Below are 16,927 nucleotides of genomic sequence, written 5' to 3'. Positions count from 1 at the left end.
GAACACACAAGAGCTGGCTCCTGGCTGTGCCTGTACACACAGCTGTTGCTGTACCTATAGAATTGCCTTATCAACCTGCAACTTTTCTCACTGTTACCCATCTGATTCTCTCACCCACTCCACTGCAAGGGAGTAGGTGAGCAGTTGTGTGGATCATCTGCTGGGGTTGACTGACCACAGATGGTGACATCGTTCCTGGCTGACCAAAGTTCTGGAAGATACAGCAGTGCTCTATGAGATCCTTCTTCTTGATAAGAAGTCATCGAGCATCTCTTGTTTAGGAAATGAGCCACATGACTACAGATTTACAAATCTGGAGAGAGAACACCAATATTCATGGTGTCTGTGGGGCTTAAATGATGGCAAAAGCTGCAGTGCAGACTGGGATGGACTGGAAGCATAGCCTCTCTCTCTCCTCAGGTTACTGACTTCCCAGTGTGGACTCTATTTTGCCCCCTCTTGATATGCTCCCACAAAGAAAAAGCAGTGGCAAATAATAATTAAAAAAAAAAAAAAGTACTTTGATTCAATTATTTTTATAATTCCGCAAGCCTAATATTCATTTATATCATCAATGATCTGGACCATGGGAACCAATGGAAAAAATGAGGAAGCAGTTCTCACAACAACTTATACATCTTGTGTCTGCATGGCTGCAGCAGGCCACATGTAATCATCCATAACGAAGGAATCGTAATCAGGACTATAAACAAGCTGTTTCACAAAGGCTTCTTTGTCTGCTGGCTCAGGGTACCAAGAAGCAAGACCATGCTTGTAGGCCCAGTTAACAATCTGCAAAAAGACAAGCAACGTGAGCTGATGAAATAACACTGACACATTATGAAGATGAAATAACACTGACACATTATCATCCAACTTTATTTTTTTTCCCCCTTCAAAATCATATCCCGTTTTGCTTATTATTTTTCTGACCCCCAAGCTGGCTGTACTTCATCCCTTGGGAATGCAAGCTGCTTGCAGCTCCTGTGTTGTGCAATTGAGGAAGGTGAGCAACTCTTTAACCACCTCCACTTGTACTCTTAAGCTCCCAAGTTATAATATGCATATTATAACTCTTAGCAACTCTTAGCAACTCTTAGCAGGCCAATGTGATTCTCAGTGGGTGTCCCCTGAATGAGAGTTATAAATTTGATGTACACAGAGCATAAATCCCATCATTAGATAACAAGCCTAGATCTGAAATAATATTTAGGTGCTTAGGTCTCTATCAGATTCAAAAGGAGTTGCCAGAATCTTCAGGCAATTTGCTTCATGTTTGACGTCAATCCTAAACCTGATTTTTCATGTGCTGAGAAGTCTCACAGCTCCAAGCAAAGAAGGAGATATTTGAGAGCTGTGAGGCATCCAGAATCAAGAGTTAATTTTCAAATGTGGGCTTTAATGAAAGAAGAGATCAAAGCAGTAATTCTGTCTGGAAGAATTCCCGAGAAACATTGCTTTAGGTTACACAATAAGATGGATTTAAGAAACACAAAACAAGAACAATGCCAGGGCTGGTCCTGCCCTCCTTATCATAGTGAAAATAAACGAGCACTTACTTTGACAGCGATTTTGAAAGATACCTCTCTGATGCTGTTCAAGGGGGGATAGAGTCTTCCCTCTGCAAGATTCTGCTCTGTCACCTCAGCAGCAATAGACTAGAAACAAGAGGAAGGCAGTTTATAGAGATGGTCTCAAGCATGTGCCACTTTTGCTAGGATTGTACGATACGTGGTTGAAACCTAAGCAGCAAAGGAGCTGGGGTTAGTTCTTAACACAACCTGCAAAACTATTCAAAATATGTGTTTATGCACTTCGGTGTAGACTTAAAACTGGAGCTCAGGATGGTGGAAATGCTGTGCCTGGGCAGGTAATAAACAGAATCACAGAATGATTGAGATCAGAAAAGGGGTCTGTGGAGGACATCTGCTCCAACCCCTGCTCCAGCAGGGATACCCAGGGCAGACTGGCCAGGACTGTGTCCCAGTGGCTTCTGGAGATCTTCAAAGAGGAGATTCCCTGGGTAAAGCTCCTAAAAAGGGGAGCAGCTGTGGGGATGGCGTGTGGATGATGGAATGAGGGGTATCTTATTGTCACTCCTGTAGATGCAAGACACAAGGAAGCATGAACTTTTTTTGCAACTAGGAACAGCCATGGCTTTTCTGATGCTGTGCAATTTCCCCAAGCCAATTTCTCAAACTGCTTCAAGTAGGTGCATGTGCCCCCTATAGCTTTTTTAAAAAGTGATCATTAGCCCGTTGGAAACCTGTGCTGTGATGAGGAAGATGTCATCAGAGATGTGCCGGACTCCACAGGCTATGACTCCCAGCGCCACTCCTGGGAAGACGTAGGCGTTGTTTCCTTGGCCAGGGAAGAAGGTCTGACCATTAGGCAGGGTAACCTTTGAGAATGGACTCCCACTGGCAAATATACCCCGGCCCTGAACAAACAGAGAGAGAGAGGCATGAAAATTCAGAAGAGCCATTTTATATTTCTGCTGCTCTTCATGGTGTATATCAGGTAGATAAATCTCTAGGAAAACCATCCCCTGCCGTTGATACTTAGGAAGGTTTGGTCACACATAAAGTCATGAACAAGGCCACTGAGCACTGAGCACTGCCCAACTGCAAGTGCTCTGCAGTTGCTGAGAAAGTGCTGAGAAAGCATCTTTGTTCCTATTGCTATCAACCATCTATGGAGTAAAGGGACTTATGTATGGGGTGAAGATCTGGGGGGTGTGTAACTACTCCAGCCAGCATCACTGAGACAAAGAAGCAGCACGTGGCAGTGGGGGCATAAGGGAGAATGAGACGAGGCCTTCTCTCTCACCCAAAATCAATTCTTGTGACAGTTCTTCAGTGCTACTGAGCATGAGTTGGCTGAACGAGCTGTTATACAAACAGATAAGGTGGCAAAGTGCAGGGGACAGTAGTCTGGGGGACGAGGGCATCTCAGACAGCTCACGATGTATAGGCTCACAATGTAATTCAGGCTGGTAGGGACACTAAGGATATCTATAGTCCAAACTCATGGCAGGGTCAGCTGTGAGGTTGGAACAGTTCTCAGGGCTTTATCCAGTCTGGACTTGAAAATCTGCAAGGACAAAGACTACATGAATTCTCTGCCCCTTGCTCCTCCTCCTCACAATGTGAACATTTTTCTTTATGACCAGCTTGAACTCTCTTTGTTCCCCTTATACCTTCTGCCACTTGTCCTCCCACCATGCCCCCTATGGTCTCCTTGCTACGGCCATATCAGCAGCATGCCTGGAGCAACCCATCCTCCCTGTGCTGAGACCTGGTACCTCAGTGAGGTGATAGCACTGCTCTGCTGTGCACTCTGCTTTACTCGTGGGGTTGCTCAGGGCAAACACGATGGGCCTCTCGTTGAAAGCTGCCATGTCCTTCAAAATCTTCTCAGTGAAAGCTCCTGCAATGGCTGCGACACCTAAAACAACAGCAGCAGAGTGAGCTGGTGCTTTCTGACATCAGAGCATTGGACTGATCCCTCTTGAATGCCTCTTGTCACTAAATGAACCATGGGAGAGAGCCAGGATCCATTTCTAGAGATGCAGGTGCAAATGTTTCTTTGTTATGTTCTCAAGAAATTAAAAACCTGTCTCAAACTGAAGCCCCTTTGCTCCTCCAGGTAGGGAGGTGGGGTCAGTGCTTGGGCTCAGTGCTTTGCCTCACAAAGTCCTGCCTGAGCTGCCTGCTGTCCTCGTCCTGCCCTGCTTGCCTGGGCCCCAGATTCTGATGCAGTGGCACTTCCATTTGCAGCCCATCTGGGAGGGCTCCATCCTTGGCTGAAGGGAATGATGTAGAGAATTCAGTAATGGGCAAAAGAAACTCATTGCATTTTGACTCTGAGAACAAAAGGAGGCCCTGGAAGAAAGACAGGAACTCTCCTAAAAATTGAATGGACACGAAAAGGTTGTGTTAAGGGAACTCCACCTATAATTGCTGTCGGCTTCACTTTCTGCACAACCTCTTCTAGTGTGTTCACACTGGGATGGTCCTGGGCAAACATTTCTTTCTCATGGTTCAGGTGGCTCCTGCCCTGCGAGAGAAAAAAGGAATTGAACTTTAGGGCACTGGCAATAGGTAGAAAGATAATGGAGTAACTCACCAGTTCATTTCACCTTCCTGCCCTTCTAAGCATGGATGGGGGCAGGTGCCCCAAGGACGTGGGTTAGTGGGTATGGTAGTGATGGGTTGATGGTTGGACAGTATGATCTTAGTGGTCTTTTCCAACCTTAATGATTCTATGAGGAGCCAGGGAGGGCAGAGCAGGGCTGGTCCAGGCTGGATCACCAAGCTGTTGTGATGTCCCATATAAGTGACATGCACAACTTCCAGTGTTACTTGTGATCAATGCTACTGAGACATCATCTTACAACTTCAGGGGTCCATACCAAAGTGCTGCCTTTGGGACAGCCAGTCTTGTGCTGTTACCAGCTCTCTTAGCAGGAGTAGCTCTGCTGACACCAGTGAAAGCACAGCTTTTGTGCCAGGGCTGAGCAGGATTCAAGGCGTCTGCCTGCTCTGGCCTCTCTTTAGCTTGCAGGAGGTGCTGAGGAAGTGGAGAATAGCTTTGGAGATGAATTTACCTTGACTATCAGTCCCTTGGAGTCCACCATCCATATTTTTTTGATGGCATCTGCTCGTGAAATTCCTTCCTTTTCCATGGCCATGAGGATGAGGTGAGCTATGCCCATTGCAGCCTGGAATACAGTAAATAATCATTTCATTGGGGTATCAGCATCTTATGGGGGAAGATTTTAAATAAAAGATGTGTTGGGTCATCCCCCAGCACTGCTTAGAGCAGGGAGAATTTCTGCTCTGTGTACAGTGGCACGTATTGCCCACGGGCCTGCAGGTGGGAAACAAGCCAGGACCTGAACCAAGTGCACAGTCCAAGCTTTAGGTTTTTCTTCCTCCTCTCTCTTTGTGCAAAGCACCAGACAGACACTCTGACTTATGCCCTGGAGGCAATGCAACTGACTGCATAAATTGAGGTCATGTTCTCATAGTTCTTTAAGTCTAACTCCTTTTGACTATGTCATTCAAGAGGGTCTGGTTTACCTTAAATACAAACCCTGAGAGATCAAGCCAGCCTCATGTTGCCTCATAAGGGATTTCCTTTGGGGTACTTGAAGTCCTATTGACACATGGGCAGCCTTGGAGCATCCATGCCACTTGAATGCTGACAACTTCTGTGCAGCAGCAAAGTCCACCTGTGGGCCCACTTCTGACCAGTGACAAAAATCCTGCTTTTGTGCTTTGTCTTTGGGAAGCCAAACCTTGTAGGATGTTCCCTGGTTGACTTTATTTCTCACTTAATTTTAATTTAGATGGTATTTAGGAACAAACTCAGGAACATACTAACCTCTCCAGCTCCCTGGAAGACAAACTTGTGGTCAGAGAGCTTATTCTTTGTGATCCTTAAAGCTGCAAAGAGGCCAGCGACTGCAACAGAAGCAGTGCCTGAAAAGAGAAAACACTGTGAGGGTCATCTTGACAAAGGGATTCCCCATCCTACTGATAGAATCATAGAATGGCTTGAGTTGGAAGGGACCTCAAGGATCATCAAGCTCCAACATCAATCAGGCAGGGCCACCAACCTCCACATTTAATACCAGTCCAGGCTGCCCAGGGCCCCATCCAGCCTGGCTTTGAACACCTCCAAGATGATACTGTTAGCTGTTAGAAACCTTGTGGAAGGAACTGTGCTCTTAAATCTTTGGGTGTTTGGCATTATTTTCTATCTGAGACTCAGCATCTCTTTGACTCTGGGAAACCAGTATTCTCCTGCCTTGCAGATGTCTTCTGAGAATTAGTATTTCCAAGTAGTGTTCACGTGTCTAATGTCCTATCCCAGGTGAAGGCACAACAAGAATTCAAGTAAGGCACAAACTAGTGAGACTTCAGGCACTGCTGGTGCCTTTTAGGCTACAAAACCTGCTTTCACCAGTCTTCCAGCGTTTCCTTTCCTATTATCCTGGCCATTTAATCAGGTTTTTAACCAGCCAGCAGCCTGGGAGCAAAAGGAGAGCAGCTCAGGAGCAAAGCAAGACCGTGAGCAGTGAAACCAGCAGATGGTGCTGCTGCATCTGTTGAGATTCGAGAAAACGAGCTCTACCTGCTCCTTTTCTTTAGTGCCACAGCTGCAGCAGCAAACCTACTGCTATGTCAGGCAGTGGGGAATGCTATTCTCTCTCATTATCTCCATGTAAACACAAAACCTAGTGGGAGCACAGTTATTCTGGAGGAGGAGTAATTTCTATGGACACGAGTAACTTTGCATTAAGCTGCGCAGAAAATCTAGAAGTTTTTGTCGGTACCATCATCTCACCAAAGTTTTGCTTTTATAGCTCAGATGAGTTCAGTTCTCCAAAAAGGAGCATCGCTGCTACCTAACAGTGACTCTGCTTTAGTAGAGGTGGCAGTGGCCACATCCTTGTAGCAAACGATGGCACCATGGTGCCACACACAGGCACCCAGGTGCAGAATGGCAGCAGCATTGTATCTCATTTGTGAGGGCATTGCAAGCATCCATGCCTCAGACATACAATGGACTAATCTGGTGGTTTAATGTTACAGATTGTGGTTTCTTAAACCTCTTTCACTGAAACTTGCTTCAGCACTAAGGATGAGGTCCTTTCATTAGCTCAGAAAACAGTTTGTTTCCAGGCTTAGACCAGCTGGGTCCACTTAAAAAAAAAGGAGATGATGGGGAGGGAAGCTGTCACAGAGTGTTCTGCTGCTTCAGTATTAACGATTGCCAACTCAGACAACTGAAGGATGTACACGAGGAATTTCCTCTTGCTTTCCCTGCCTCATTAAGCCATATGTACAGTGACATATCCGCCTGGCAAAATGCCGTGCCATCTGAGTAGAAAGATTGCAGGAGAAAACAGTGAGCAGCCAAGGAATTGATAGGAACAACAGATAATGGCATAGTTCTTAGATTTTGCTTTTTTTCTGGGTGTCTCCATGCTCATTCTCCAGATTTTGGAGGGTCTGCCATCAGCAGAAATGCTCAGCTTCTGCCGTGCCACTGCTAGGGGTGGGGCTCCTTGGAGAAACAGGACCCATGCTAAAGCAGACCTGAAGTCTGATGAAGTCTCAGAATCATTTGGGTTGGAAGGGACCCTTAAAGGTCATATAGTCCAACCCCCTGCAATGAACAGGGACACCTACAGCTCCATCAGGCGCTCAGAGCCCCATCCAGCCTGACCTTGGCTGTCTCCAAGGATGGTGCATCCACCACCTCTTTGGGCAACCTGTGCCAATGCTTCACTAAGTGCATCCCAGCAGTGTCTGCGTCCCCACTGTTTTCAGAGACAAGATAACCCACTCTGGCAGGCTGAACAGCAAAGAAGAGGGGAGACATCAGGGTCCTACAGTTCTTAGCAATATCAAGCTTGAGATATCTATGAGGATGTGAACACCTATGCACACACTCATGCATGCTCATACACTATGTCCCGGGCTCACTTTGAACAGAAATCCCCAAATTGCCGTGTGGGTGATCAGAGGAAAAAGTCCAAGAGTGGAACAATCAGAATGCAGCAATGTGTCAGGTCAAAGCATGAACAGCAACAGATGCCTGGAAAGCATTTAAAAGAAAGAAGCATAACTGGAGAAATATTTTGTTTCTCTTGGTTCTGAAACAGGGAAAATTGCTTTCTAATCTGTGATTGCTGAGAAGGGACTTATGGTATTGGCAAAACCATTTAAACAGCAGGAAAATGTTGGTGGAACTTCCAGGAAAGGTGCTCTGTGTCAAACAATCACAGAATGCTTTGGGTTGGAAGGGATCTTTAAGATCATGTAGTTCCAACTCCCTGCTATAGGCAGGGACACCCCCCTCTAGACCAGGATGCTCACAGCCCCATCCAGCCTGGCCTTGAATGCTTCCAGGGAGGAGGCATCCACAACTCACTGGGCAACCTGTTCCAGTGCCTCACCACCCTCACAGTAAAGTGTCCTTGTAAAGGTGCTACGTGCAGGGATTTGAGAAGCAAAGACACTGCTTCAGCTGTGTGCTTTGCAGAGCAGAACCTGGTGGGACAGGGTGTGCCTTTGCTTGTCCCCTATGCATACACTGCAGAGAGACCAACAGCAGGGCTCTCCTCAGCTCTGCTCTTCCTAATCCTCCCTCTCTCTCCCCACATTGTGCTTCCAGTCCTTCCACATCTTCCAAACTGCATCTCAGTCCCATTACTTAAGTAACAAAGTACCTTGGCCTCAGCTCAATATTTGTCTTTGATAATTACAATTTCTGAGTATGTAACAATAGAAGCATCTCTATGCAGGAGAGTGCACAGCTGGTTTGCATAAGGAGTTGGCTAATCATAGAATCACTGAATCATTAAGGTTGGAAAAGACCTCTAAGATCATGTAGTCCAACTATCAGCCCATCCCCACTGTGCCCACATCTCCACATATCTTAAACCTCTCCAGGAGCTCCACCACCTCCCCAGGCAGCCTGTGCCAATGCCTTACCACTCTTTCTGAGAAGAAATGTTTCCTAATATCCAAGCAATCACAGTGCTTCAATTCCAAATAGACCACAAAGCGAGATGTGGAAAAAAACCCCTCCATCACTACAAGTTGTGGCAAGAGAAAACCAAGTACCCTTCAACACATCAGTCGATCTGTTTTCCAAAAAAATTGAATGCTGCTATTGCAGAAAACTGCTTCCTCATGTAATTAGCAAGAGCCAGTTTGGCTGGTCTGTATGTGATGTGAGATAGAGAAGGGCACACAGAGGAAAATGCTCACAAAGCATCCCGTCTGTGTGAGGCTCAGTGGGTGATCTGCATTGTATCACAGACTAGCAAGCAGACCTCAGGAATCTTTCTGGGGACTCCAGACAAACAGGGCCAGCAAAGGAAAGAGCATCTGAAACTGTAGTGCATTCAGGAAAATGGCTTTCACAGTGGGAATTTATCTCTGACACTCAGGCATGCTGAGAATATTGTAAACATTAAAGAGCCCCTCTGCTGAGGCTGATTTTCTGCTTGTTCTAGTGTAAGGCAGAACTAGCCCTATAGATGTCAGTGGAGCTGCACTGGAGCAAATTGGAGGGAAAGGATTTGCTCCGCAGCTTAGCAGAGATGGAAAAGGCAGAAGCACCTGGTGATGTTATCCTGCCTCCAGAGCAGGGGCAGCATACTGAAGTGGCACAGGTGCAATGAGAAAAGTGCTGCCAAGTGCTGATGCCAAGGCATCAGGGTTGAACCCAGGCATTCTAACAGAAGAAGTGATCATAGAATCATTACGGTTGGAAAAGACCACTAAGGTAATGTAATAGATTCTATGTAGTCAACTATCAACCCATCACCATAGCACTAAAGCATATCCCTAAGTGATAGCAGCAAGCAGCAGCCACACTGCTGCCCATTTCTCCTTCTGGCAACTGGCATTACAGTGATGGAAAGGATGGCCAAATTCAGTCCCATCTATCTTCCCATTTATACTCTTGCTCTGCCTGCTTATGTTTCTGCCATTAAAACCATGCCAAATGTTAGGGCCCAGGCAACAGCAAACACCCATTCAACAGCTCTGGTGAAGGGCAGCCAAGAAAATACATTTAAATTTATGGATGCAGAGGAAGCACAGAGCTTTTCCAAATCCTGGTTCACATGAACATTCAGCTTGTTTTTGGAAGGCAGAGCAGAGATTGTCCAGATGCACTCCAAATGCATAATAAAAAGTCAAAGACAACAAAGCTGAAGCAAAAAGCTGTTGAAGCATTTGCAGCTCAATGCTTCGCCCTCATGTCTGCTGGCTATTGTTATCCTTCTCCCACAGGGTCTCTGTAAGACATTAAGGAAATAAACCTAGAAATGGCATGGAGCAAGTCATTGAGAACAGCAGGGAAATGCAAAGCATCAGCGCTCAGGGAAATAATTCACATCCTCCATGAACAGATCTAGGATACTGTTGATCCACATCTCTGGAGGGGGTGGTAAGGGTGAAAAGTCATAATCCCCAAAATAATGTAACATAAGGGCCAGATCTTTAGGGCCCTGCACTACAAAGCCCAAGGCACTGAAGTCCATTCCTACCCAGGAGTTTGGACTGTTCTGATCTGGCTTGTTTTGCAGAAAATGAGTGATTTGGGATGAGAGATAATGGCCTTAAGACGAAAGGTCAGGGCCTTAAGTTGTGCCAGGAGAGGTTTGGGTTGGATAGTAGGAAACTTTTCTTCTGAGAAGGAGTGGTGAGGCACTGAAACAGGCTGTCCAGTTAGGTGGTGGAGTCACCAACTGTGGAGGCATTTGTGAACTGTGGAGATGTGGCACTGAGGGATGTGGTTAGTGGGCATGGTGGTGATGAGCTGATGGTTGTATGAGATTATCTAAGTGGTCTTTTCCGACCTTTGTGATTCTATGATTCTATGGTTTTGTTATTCAGACACAAGTCTTGGAGCTGGCACTTGAATAGTTAATGTAGTAGCAGCAAGAGAAGATACAGGAGCCTCTTCTGCTGCAGAGCACAGCAGGTCCAAAAGGCCTTTGGCAATGGTGAGCCCCCAGAGGACTGAGAACATCTTCATGTCTATCTTCAGCCTGGGTGAACCCCATAGGGGGAGCGTGCTGCTCTGGAGCTGCCTGGCAGGACACAGCCTGCTTTGTTCTGCATCAAAACTTCATCCAATGCTCCCTTCCTATTGTGCTCCCCCCCTCCATAGTTTCCTGTGATAATTACTGATGCATTTTCCATGCCAGCTGAAACAACAAAGTAAGATACTGCGACATTTTAATCTGCTGAAATTTGTCACTGCCTTGCCAAAAACTAGCCCTGCTTCTCAAAACACAAGGAAATGGGCTCAAATCTTTGAAGTTGCTCAGATTTGCAGTGCTGGAGTCGGCCTGTTCTCAACCTCAGCTACGGTAGTGAGCAATGTTCCTCCAGGCTGAGGCACTGCTGCCTGAAGGCTCCTGGAAGGCTGATGCTATGGGGTGCTTAGTGGGTTAAGAGATATTTGGAGTCATACATTCAAAACCAGGTTAGGTGGGCAATCTGATCCAGTGCCTGATCTGGTGGTTGGCAGCCCTGCCTGCAGCAGAAGGGTTGGAAGTGGATGATCTTTGAGGTCCCTTCCAACCCAAGCCATTCCATTATTCTGTGTTCCAACAACAAAGGGGAACCATTGCTCCTACAAATGGGAAAAGATTGAGAAGTTCTCTGGGAATAAGTCACTGCTGTGCACAGCTTATATATCCCTCTAGTTGTGGAGGGACATTAAGGTTGGAAAAGACCTCTAAAATCATCTGGTCCAACCATCAACCCATGCACACCATGCCCGCTCACTATGTCCCTCAGTGCCACATCTCCACGGTTCTTGAACACCTCCAGGGATGGTGACTCCACCACCTGGGCAGCCCGTGCCAATGCCTCACCACTCTGAAAATAAACTTTTTCTAAAATCTAACCTGAACCTTCCCTGACAGAGTTTATGCTTGCTTGCGCTACTCAATCAGCCCTGTCCAGAGGAGGGCCATCAACGTGACCATGTTTTATTAAGATGGAAGAGAGTAAAAGAGGGCATCTGATTTCTGTCTAAATTGACCTCCTGGGAGGATGTAGAGAAGGTGGGGTCAGATTCTTCTCAGAAATGCACAGCAAGAGGATGAGGAGCAATGAACACAGTTTGCACCTAGGGAAACTACAGTTAGATTTTAGGGGAAAAATGCACAATGAAGATACATAAACTTTGGAATAGGTAGCTCAAAAAGAATGGAGTGGAATGGAATGGAATAGAACAGACCAGACCAGACCAGAATAGAAAATAGAACAGAATAGAACAGAATAGAACAGAGTAGAGTATAGTAGAGCAGAGCAGAGCAGAGCAGAATAGAATAGAATAGAATAGAATAGAATAGAATAGAATAGAATAGAATAGAATAGAATAGAATAGAATAGAGTAGAGTAGAGTAGAGTAGAGTAGAGTAGAGTAGAGTAGAATAGAATAGTTCAGGAATCTCAAATCTCCATCCATGGAGATACTGGAACTCATCAGACTGGGTGAACCTGACCTAAAGTCAAAGTTGGATCTAACTTTGAGGGGTTGGACTGGATGATGTCAAGAAGTGCAATCCAAATTGAACTGTTAACTGGTTTTATTAACTTCTTGTATGAAGCAGAAAAGCAGAGGATGCCTCAGGGGTACACAGGGCTTGGCACTTCTGTAGCAGTTTTCAGTTGCCTACCTTCTGTTTAGAGCTGGCACAGTTTAGCAGAGCAAAGTTACAAAAGGAGCACAAAGAGGAGGATTCAAGGCAGTCTCATGTCCCTCCAATTTCACACGTGCTACATTGCCTGCCCTGGTACTTCACTGGGAATCAGGGAGAAGGGACAATCAATTTTCTCCCACATAACTGAAATTGAAGCTGTTGTCCCTTGCATGAACCCAGGCAGAGCTGGGAAAGGACTGATGTCATCACCCCACAGAGGAAGGAAAACCTCTTCCTTAATGGGGAGCCCTTGTGTGCAGGCACTGCAGGCCAGCTCCTGCCAGCTCTCAGGCTAATAGCTTTCAAAATGACAGCAATCACCTTGTCCCTATTTGTGGTACCTGGCAGGTGTCCCATCAGCATCAGCAGGCTTGGGTTGGCTGGGAAGGGTCTGAATCATTTTGACTCTGCTGGGTTTGATAGATTTGGTAATTCGGTCATTTGTGTGACCAAACATAAAAAATAGTAGGCTTTAATATTTTAAACTGCTTTCTGTTTGTGTAAGGCCCTGGGACAGCAAGAGGGAGGCCTAAGGGAGATGAAGTGGAGTAATTTATCTTTTCTTCCCACATCTTGCCTCTGTGGGTGGGTGTTGGCACTCTATATTCAGAGTCCCACAAACCAATGGACGAGGACTTCAATTAGTACAGCTCAGGCCTGATTTACCTTGCACTGCTTGTGCCTAAGAGATGTTTTTAAGTCAAAATATACAGTTCCAGCTCAGAAGCTGGGATTATTCAGGCTTCAGGAGGTCTGCTCCTGTCTGACTTGAGCAAAATAAATGCAAGGCTTTGCATAATTCTCATTAATCATTTAAAGCACAGTTTGCATTGAAGTCTCCCACTTTTTTTTTTTTTTTCAGTTGGCAGGTCATGAAACACCAGCATGTTAGAAAAGAGAGAGCCTGAAGGAAAAACAAAGAACAGGAGGGTGTAAGAGAGAGAAGGCACTGGCTGCCTTTCTCTTATCAGCTGAGGATACAGAGGGGTATATTGGTGTGGGTGAAACAGACGACTCATCCCAAATTCAAGTCCATTAATGTCTGATGTCACTCCAAGGCAGAGTTAACTGAGCAGATCCAAGTTGTATCACCTTCCTAAAGGTCCCCCAAAGCTCATTCCTGATTGTGCCTCAGTGTTCCATTTTCTTTCTGACAGCTCCATAAAAAAGCCTGAAGCAGTGACTTGCTTCCCCTGACTCATCGTTTGTCAGCTCAAAGGATCAGGAGGATTTCTTTCCATACCTACTACTGTGAAACCAGTGCCAGCTAGATGATTTATCTGAGAACACAAGGGGCTTTAGTAAGATGTAAAAGCCTACTGTTCCTTCAGGAAACCTACATCCAGCCCCCATGTGATCTGCCACATCACCTGGCCTCTTTTAACTGATGAGTTCCCTTGTGACTAATGCAAAATAAGCTTTTGCACTGTCTGCTTCATATTCTGGGGTTCCTCTGTTCATCTCCTAGAAAGTTTGAGTTCTTCCATTCAAAACTTCTATTCAAAAATGTATCCCCTGTATTCTGTTTCTCAGTGCTTCTCTCTCCACTGAAAGCCTGGGTACCAAGAACAACTAGCAAGTCTGCTTGTACAAGAATATGTGCCTCATCATCTATGAAATGCTTAAACTCTGCTTCTAAACCCTCTTCATGAAAGTGTTTTTGAACGGGACCACGCACCCCACCACACCATATTCCCACAATCCAAGTCTCACTCCCAGAAGAACTGGTTATTTTTAGTCACTTGGGAAGATCCTGTCTCTGCAGGATGGGCAAACACAACTTCCAGTGGTTTGAATCCAAATTGAGCACCAGGCAGGAATGCCACCAACGTACCACCTGCATGTCTCTGCACACTTCAGCAATTCTGCTGACAGCTGAGCCTCCCATGGCCTGGGAGAGATGCTGCTTCTAACCCCAGCTGTGATGGTGTCATTGCTCTTTGGTGCTGGAAGAGCAGTGTTAACCACTCTAGGGATGTTCTCAGATTACCCTGGCATTAGCATCCACAGTCAGGAAAGAAACTGGTTTTACCTTATCATTTCTGCACGTAATGGGGAGGATAACAATAGAGGAACGTTGCCAGGATCAGCTAATGACCACCTGGGAACTGGAAGGCTTGTGTAACTGCTAGAATGTCAGTATTGTTTTAGATAGATTATAAGCAAATTAATGGGACTCTCTAAGTTATCCTAACAACCTGAAGCACATGATCCATTTTCCCCATAGAACAACATTGCTGCAGAGAACAACTAAATTACCAAAAGCAACGGAGACTCATTTTTCAACTTGGACAGCTGTGCTTTTGTCTTTTTTTTTTTTTAATGCTTGTGTGTAAACGCTAAAACTTATCACGCATCTGAGTACTGTGTAACAAACACTCGTGTGATCTTCATCACTTTCCTCATGAGAAGGTGAAGTTTGCATTTTTCTACTGTACTCACCCTGAATATCATCATTGAACGTACAGTATCTGTTACGGTATTTGTTGAGGAGGCGAAATGCGTTAGCATTGGCAAAGTCTTCAAACTGGATTAGGCAATTCATACCGTACCTGCAAGATAAGGGGTAATTAATAAGATATTTCCACAACCTAGAATAATATATATACCTTTTACTAGGATAATGCAACTAGTAGAGACTCCAGTGCTGAGATGAAAGTATAACAATAGAAATGTACCATGGTAACATCAGACAGGATCACATCCTTTCCAACTTGCCCACACTCAGAAATACAGACTCTCTAAATACAAGTGGGTCGTATTCATAATTTGCCTACTCGAGGGACACAAGGGGCTTCTTAATATATCCATATGTTTGTATATGTGTACATATGTGCATTTTTGGACTATTGTTATAACAAATTTTCAGTGGTATCATAGAATCATAGAATCAGTTGAGTTGGAAGAGACCATTAAAGGCTGTCTAGTCCAACCCCCTGCAATGAACAGGGATACCTACAGTTCTATCAGTTGCTCACAGCACCATCCAACCTGACCTTGATGGGCATTCACCACCTCTCTGTGCAACCTGTGACCTCACCACCTTCACTGTAAAAGACTTCTTCCAATCTAAATCTCTCCTCTTCAAGTTTGAAATCATTTTCCCTTGTCCTACCACAACAGACTCTGCTAAAGAGTTTGTCTCCTTCTTTCTTATATGGCTCTCTTTTATTATATTTTGGTATTATTAACAATACTTTTGGTATATTTAGCAGTGATCATCTCAAAGTATAGGAGATGCTCTTTTGCCATGCTGCAATAGAGCAAATTTCACTGCAAAAACAGCCAAGTGCCCACTTAAACTGCAGATGATGAAAAGATGAGAAAACTTGCTTGTAAGATTACATGGAACTGAGCACTTTGTTGTGTGATTTCATAGTCATGTTTTTGTGCTTTGGAAACACACTTCCCTTCACTGCAAACCAGCATGCAATGAGAGCTAGTGACCCATATAGACCAAAGGCAGGAAATAATTGCAAACCAGCAATTATCCAGTGATGGCAGAGCAAACGTGTAGTCTCTAAAGACTGGGAAATACTCAGACTGCTCCTTACCTACATACTTCCAGCACTTGCATGACAATAGGTTGCATGAAAGCTTTGCTAATAAAATCCAACTGGGATTTGCTAATAAAATCCCTACTGGGGCCCTGAGCCTCTCTGGGACTGACAGCAGTGCAGAGGCAGCATCACCTTACATCCCTCCCATTCAAACTCAACACCTCACTCTAGTTAGTTCTCCCACAAGGGAGATCATTTAGGTTAGATATTAGGGGGAAGTTTTTTCACACAGAGGGTGGTGATGCACTGGAACAGGTTGCCCAAGGAGGTTGTGGATGCCCCATCCCTGGAGGCATTCAAGGCCAGGCTGGATGTGGCTCTGGACAGCCTGGTCTGGTGGTTGGTGACCCTGACATAGCAGGGGGTTGAAACTGGATGATCATTGTGGTCCTTTTCAACCCAGGTCATTCTATGATTATGCCAGAGCAGGTGCTTTTCTTCCCAGTTAACGTGAAATACCATGACCAAGGCTAACTTCAACTTATCTCTTGTGCAGTCTGGGGACCATCCTAGCACCTGGGTACCACCAGAGATGGGCTGCCATGCTCAGTATGAGGTCTCGCCTCTTCTGAAAGAAATACATCACAGAGGGGTTAAAAATTGCTTTTGAGATGGGTCTGTGATTATTGTGAGCTCTTACTTTTGGAGGTACATTTAGTCCACACTCTGCAATGTCAGAGTGCAGTGAAACTTTTCTGGGCAGATGGACAAACACGACTAGTCATACTGGCCAGCAAGACAGCAACTTCTTGTCTTGCTGGAATGAGCAAGAGAGAGCCCTGTGCAATGTCCCTGTTGTGGTTACACCCCTCCTCCCACCCTAGATACATAGATTTAAGCTTAGATTTTCCAGGGCACCAACAAAGTTTGTAAATCAGCAGGATCTAGACACTAAGATGGGGAAATTCCAACTTGCCATATGTTAAGATGGAAAAATCTTAGGCTTTGTGCCATTTTGCAAAGGATCTGCTCAACAGCTCCAATTGGTTTTATGACTCTGAACAGGACAAATTCTTTCCTGCATCCTATGACAGGCTGTGTTACAGCTCAAAATCACAGAGTCATGGAATCACTGAGGTTTGGAAAATCTCAAATCCTCTAGTCCAACTGTCAGCCC

At 45.3% G+C, this 16,927-nt stretch overlaps 1 protein-coding gene across 2 annotated transcripts in view; it reads right to left on the bottom strand.

Moving 5' to 3' along the window:
• Window positions 1–522: 522 nt before the first annotated feature.
• The window catches only part of ME3 (malic enzyme 3), a 116,043-nt gene continuing 99,638 nt past the window's right edge, over window positions 523–16,927 (bottom strand). For both annotated transcript variants that reach the window (XM_090134079.1, XM_031612448.2), the window contains exons 7-14: window positions 14,693–14,802; window positions 5,389–5,486; window positions 4,610–4,723; window positions 3,954–4,059; window positions 3,305–3,447; window positions 2,267–2,440; window positions 1,560–1,658; window positions 523–792 (exon numbers count right to left, since the gene is read on the bottom strand). In XM_090134079.1, coding sequence (XP_089990205.1) covers window positions 631–792; window positions 1,560–1,658; window positions 2,267–2,440; window positions 3,305–3,447; window positions 3,954–4,059; window positions 4,610–4,723; window positions 5,389–5,486; window positions 14,693–14,802 — 1,006 coding nt within the window. In that variant the 3' untranslated portion in view covers window positions 523–630. The remainder of the gene's footprint in view (window positions 793–1,559; window positions 1,659–2,266; window positions 2,441–3,304; window positions 3,448–3,953; window positions 4,060–4,609; window positions 4,724–5,388; window positions 5,487–14,692; window positions 14,803–16,927) is intronic.

Source organism: Phasianus colchicus, chromosome 1 (genome assembly GCF_987193195.1).
Source record: "Phasianus colchicus chromosome 1, bPhaCol1.hap1.1, whole genome shotgun sequence".
NCBI lineage: Eukaryota > Metazoa > Chordata > Aves > Galliformes > Phasianidae > Phasianus > Phasianus colchicus.
Note: the sequence above shows the minus strand (reverse complement) of the source record. Positions and strands in the feature narration are given on the sequence as shown.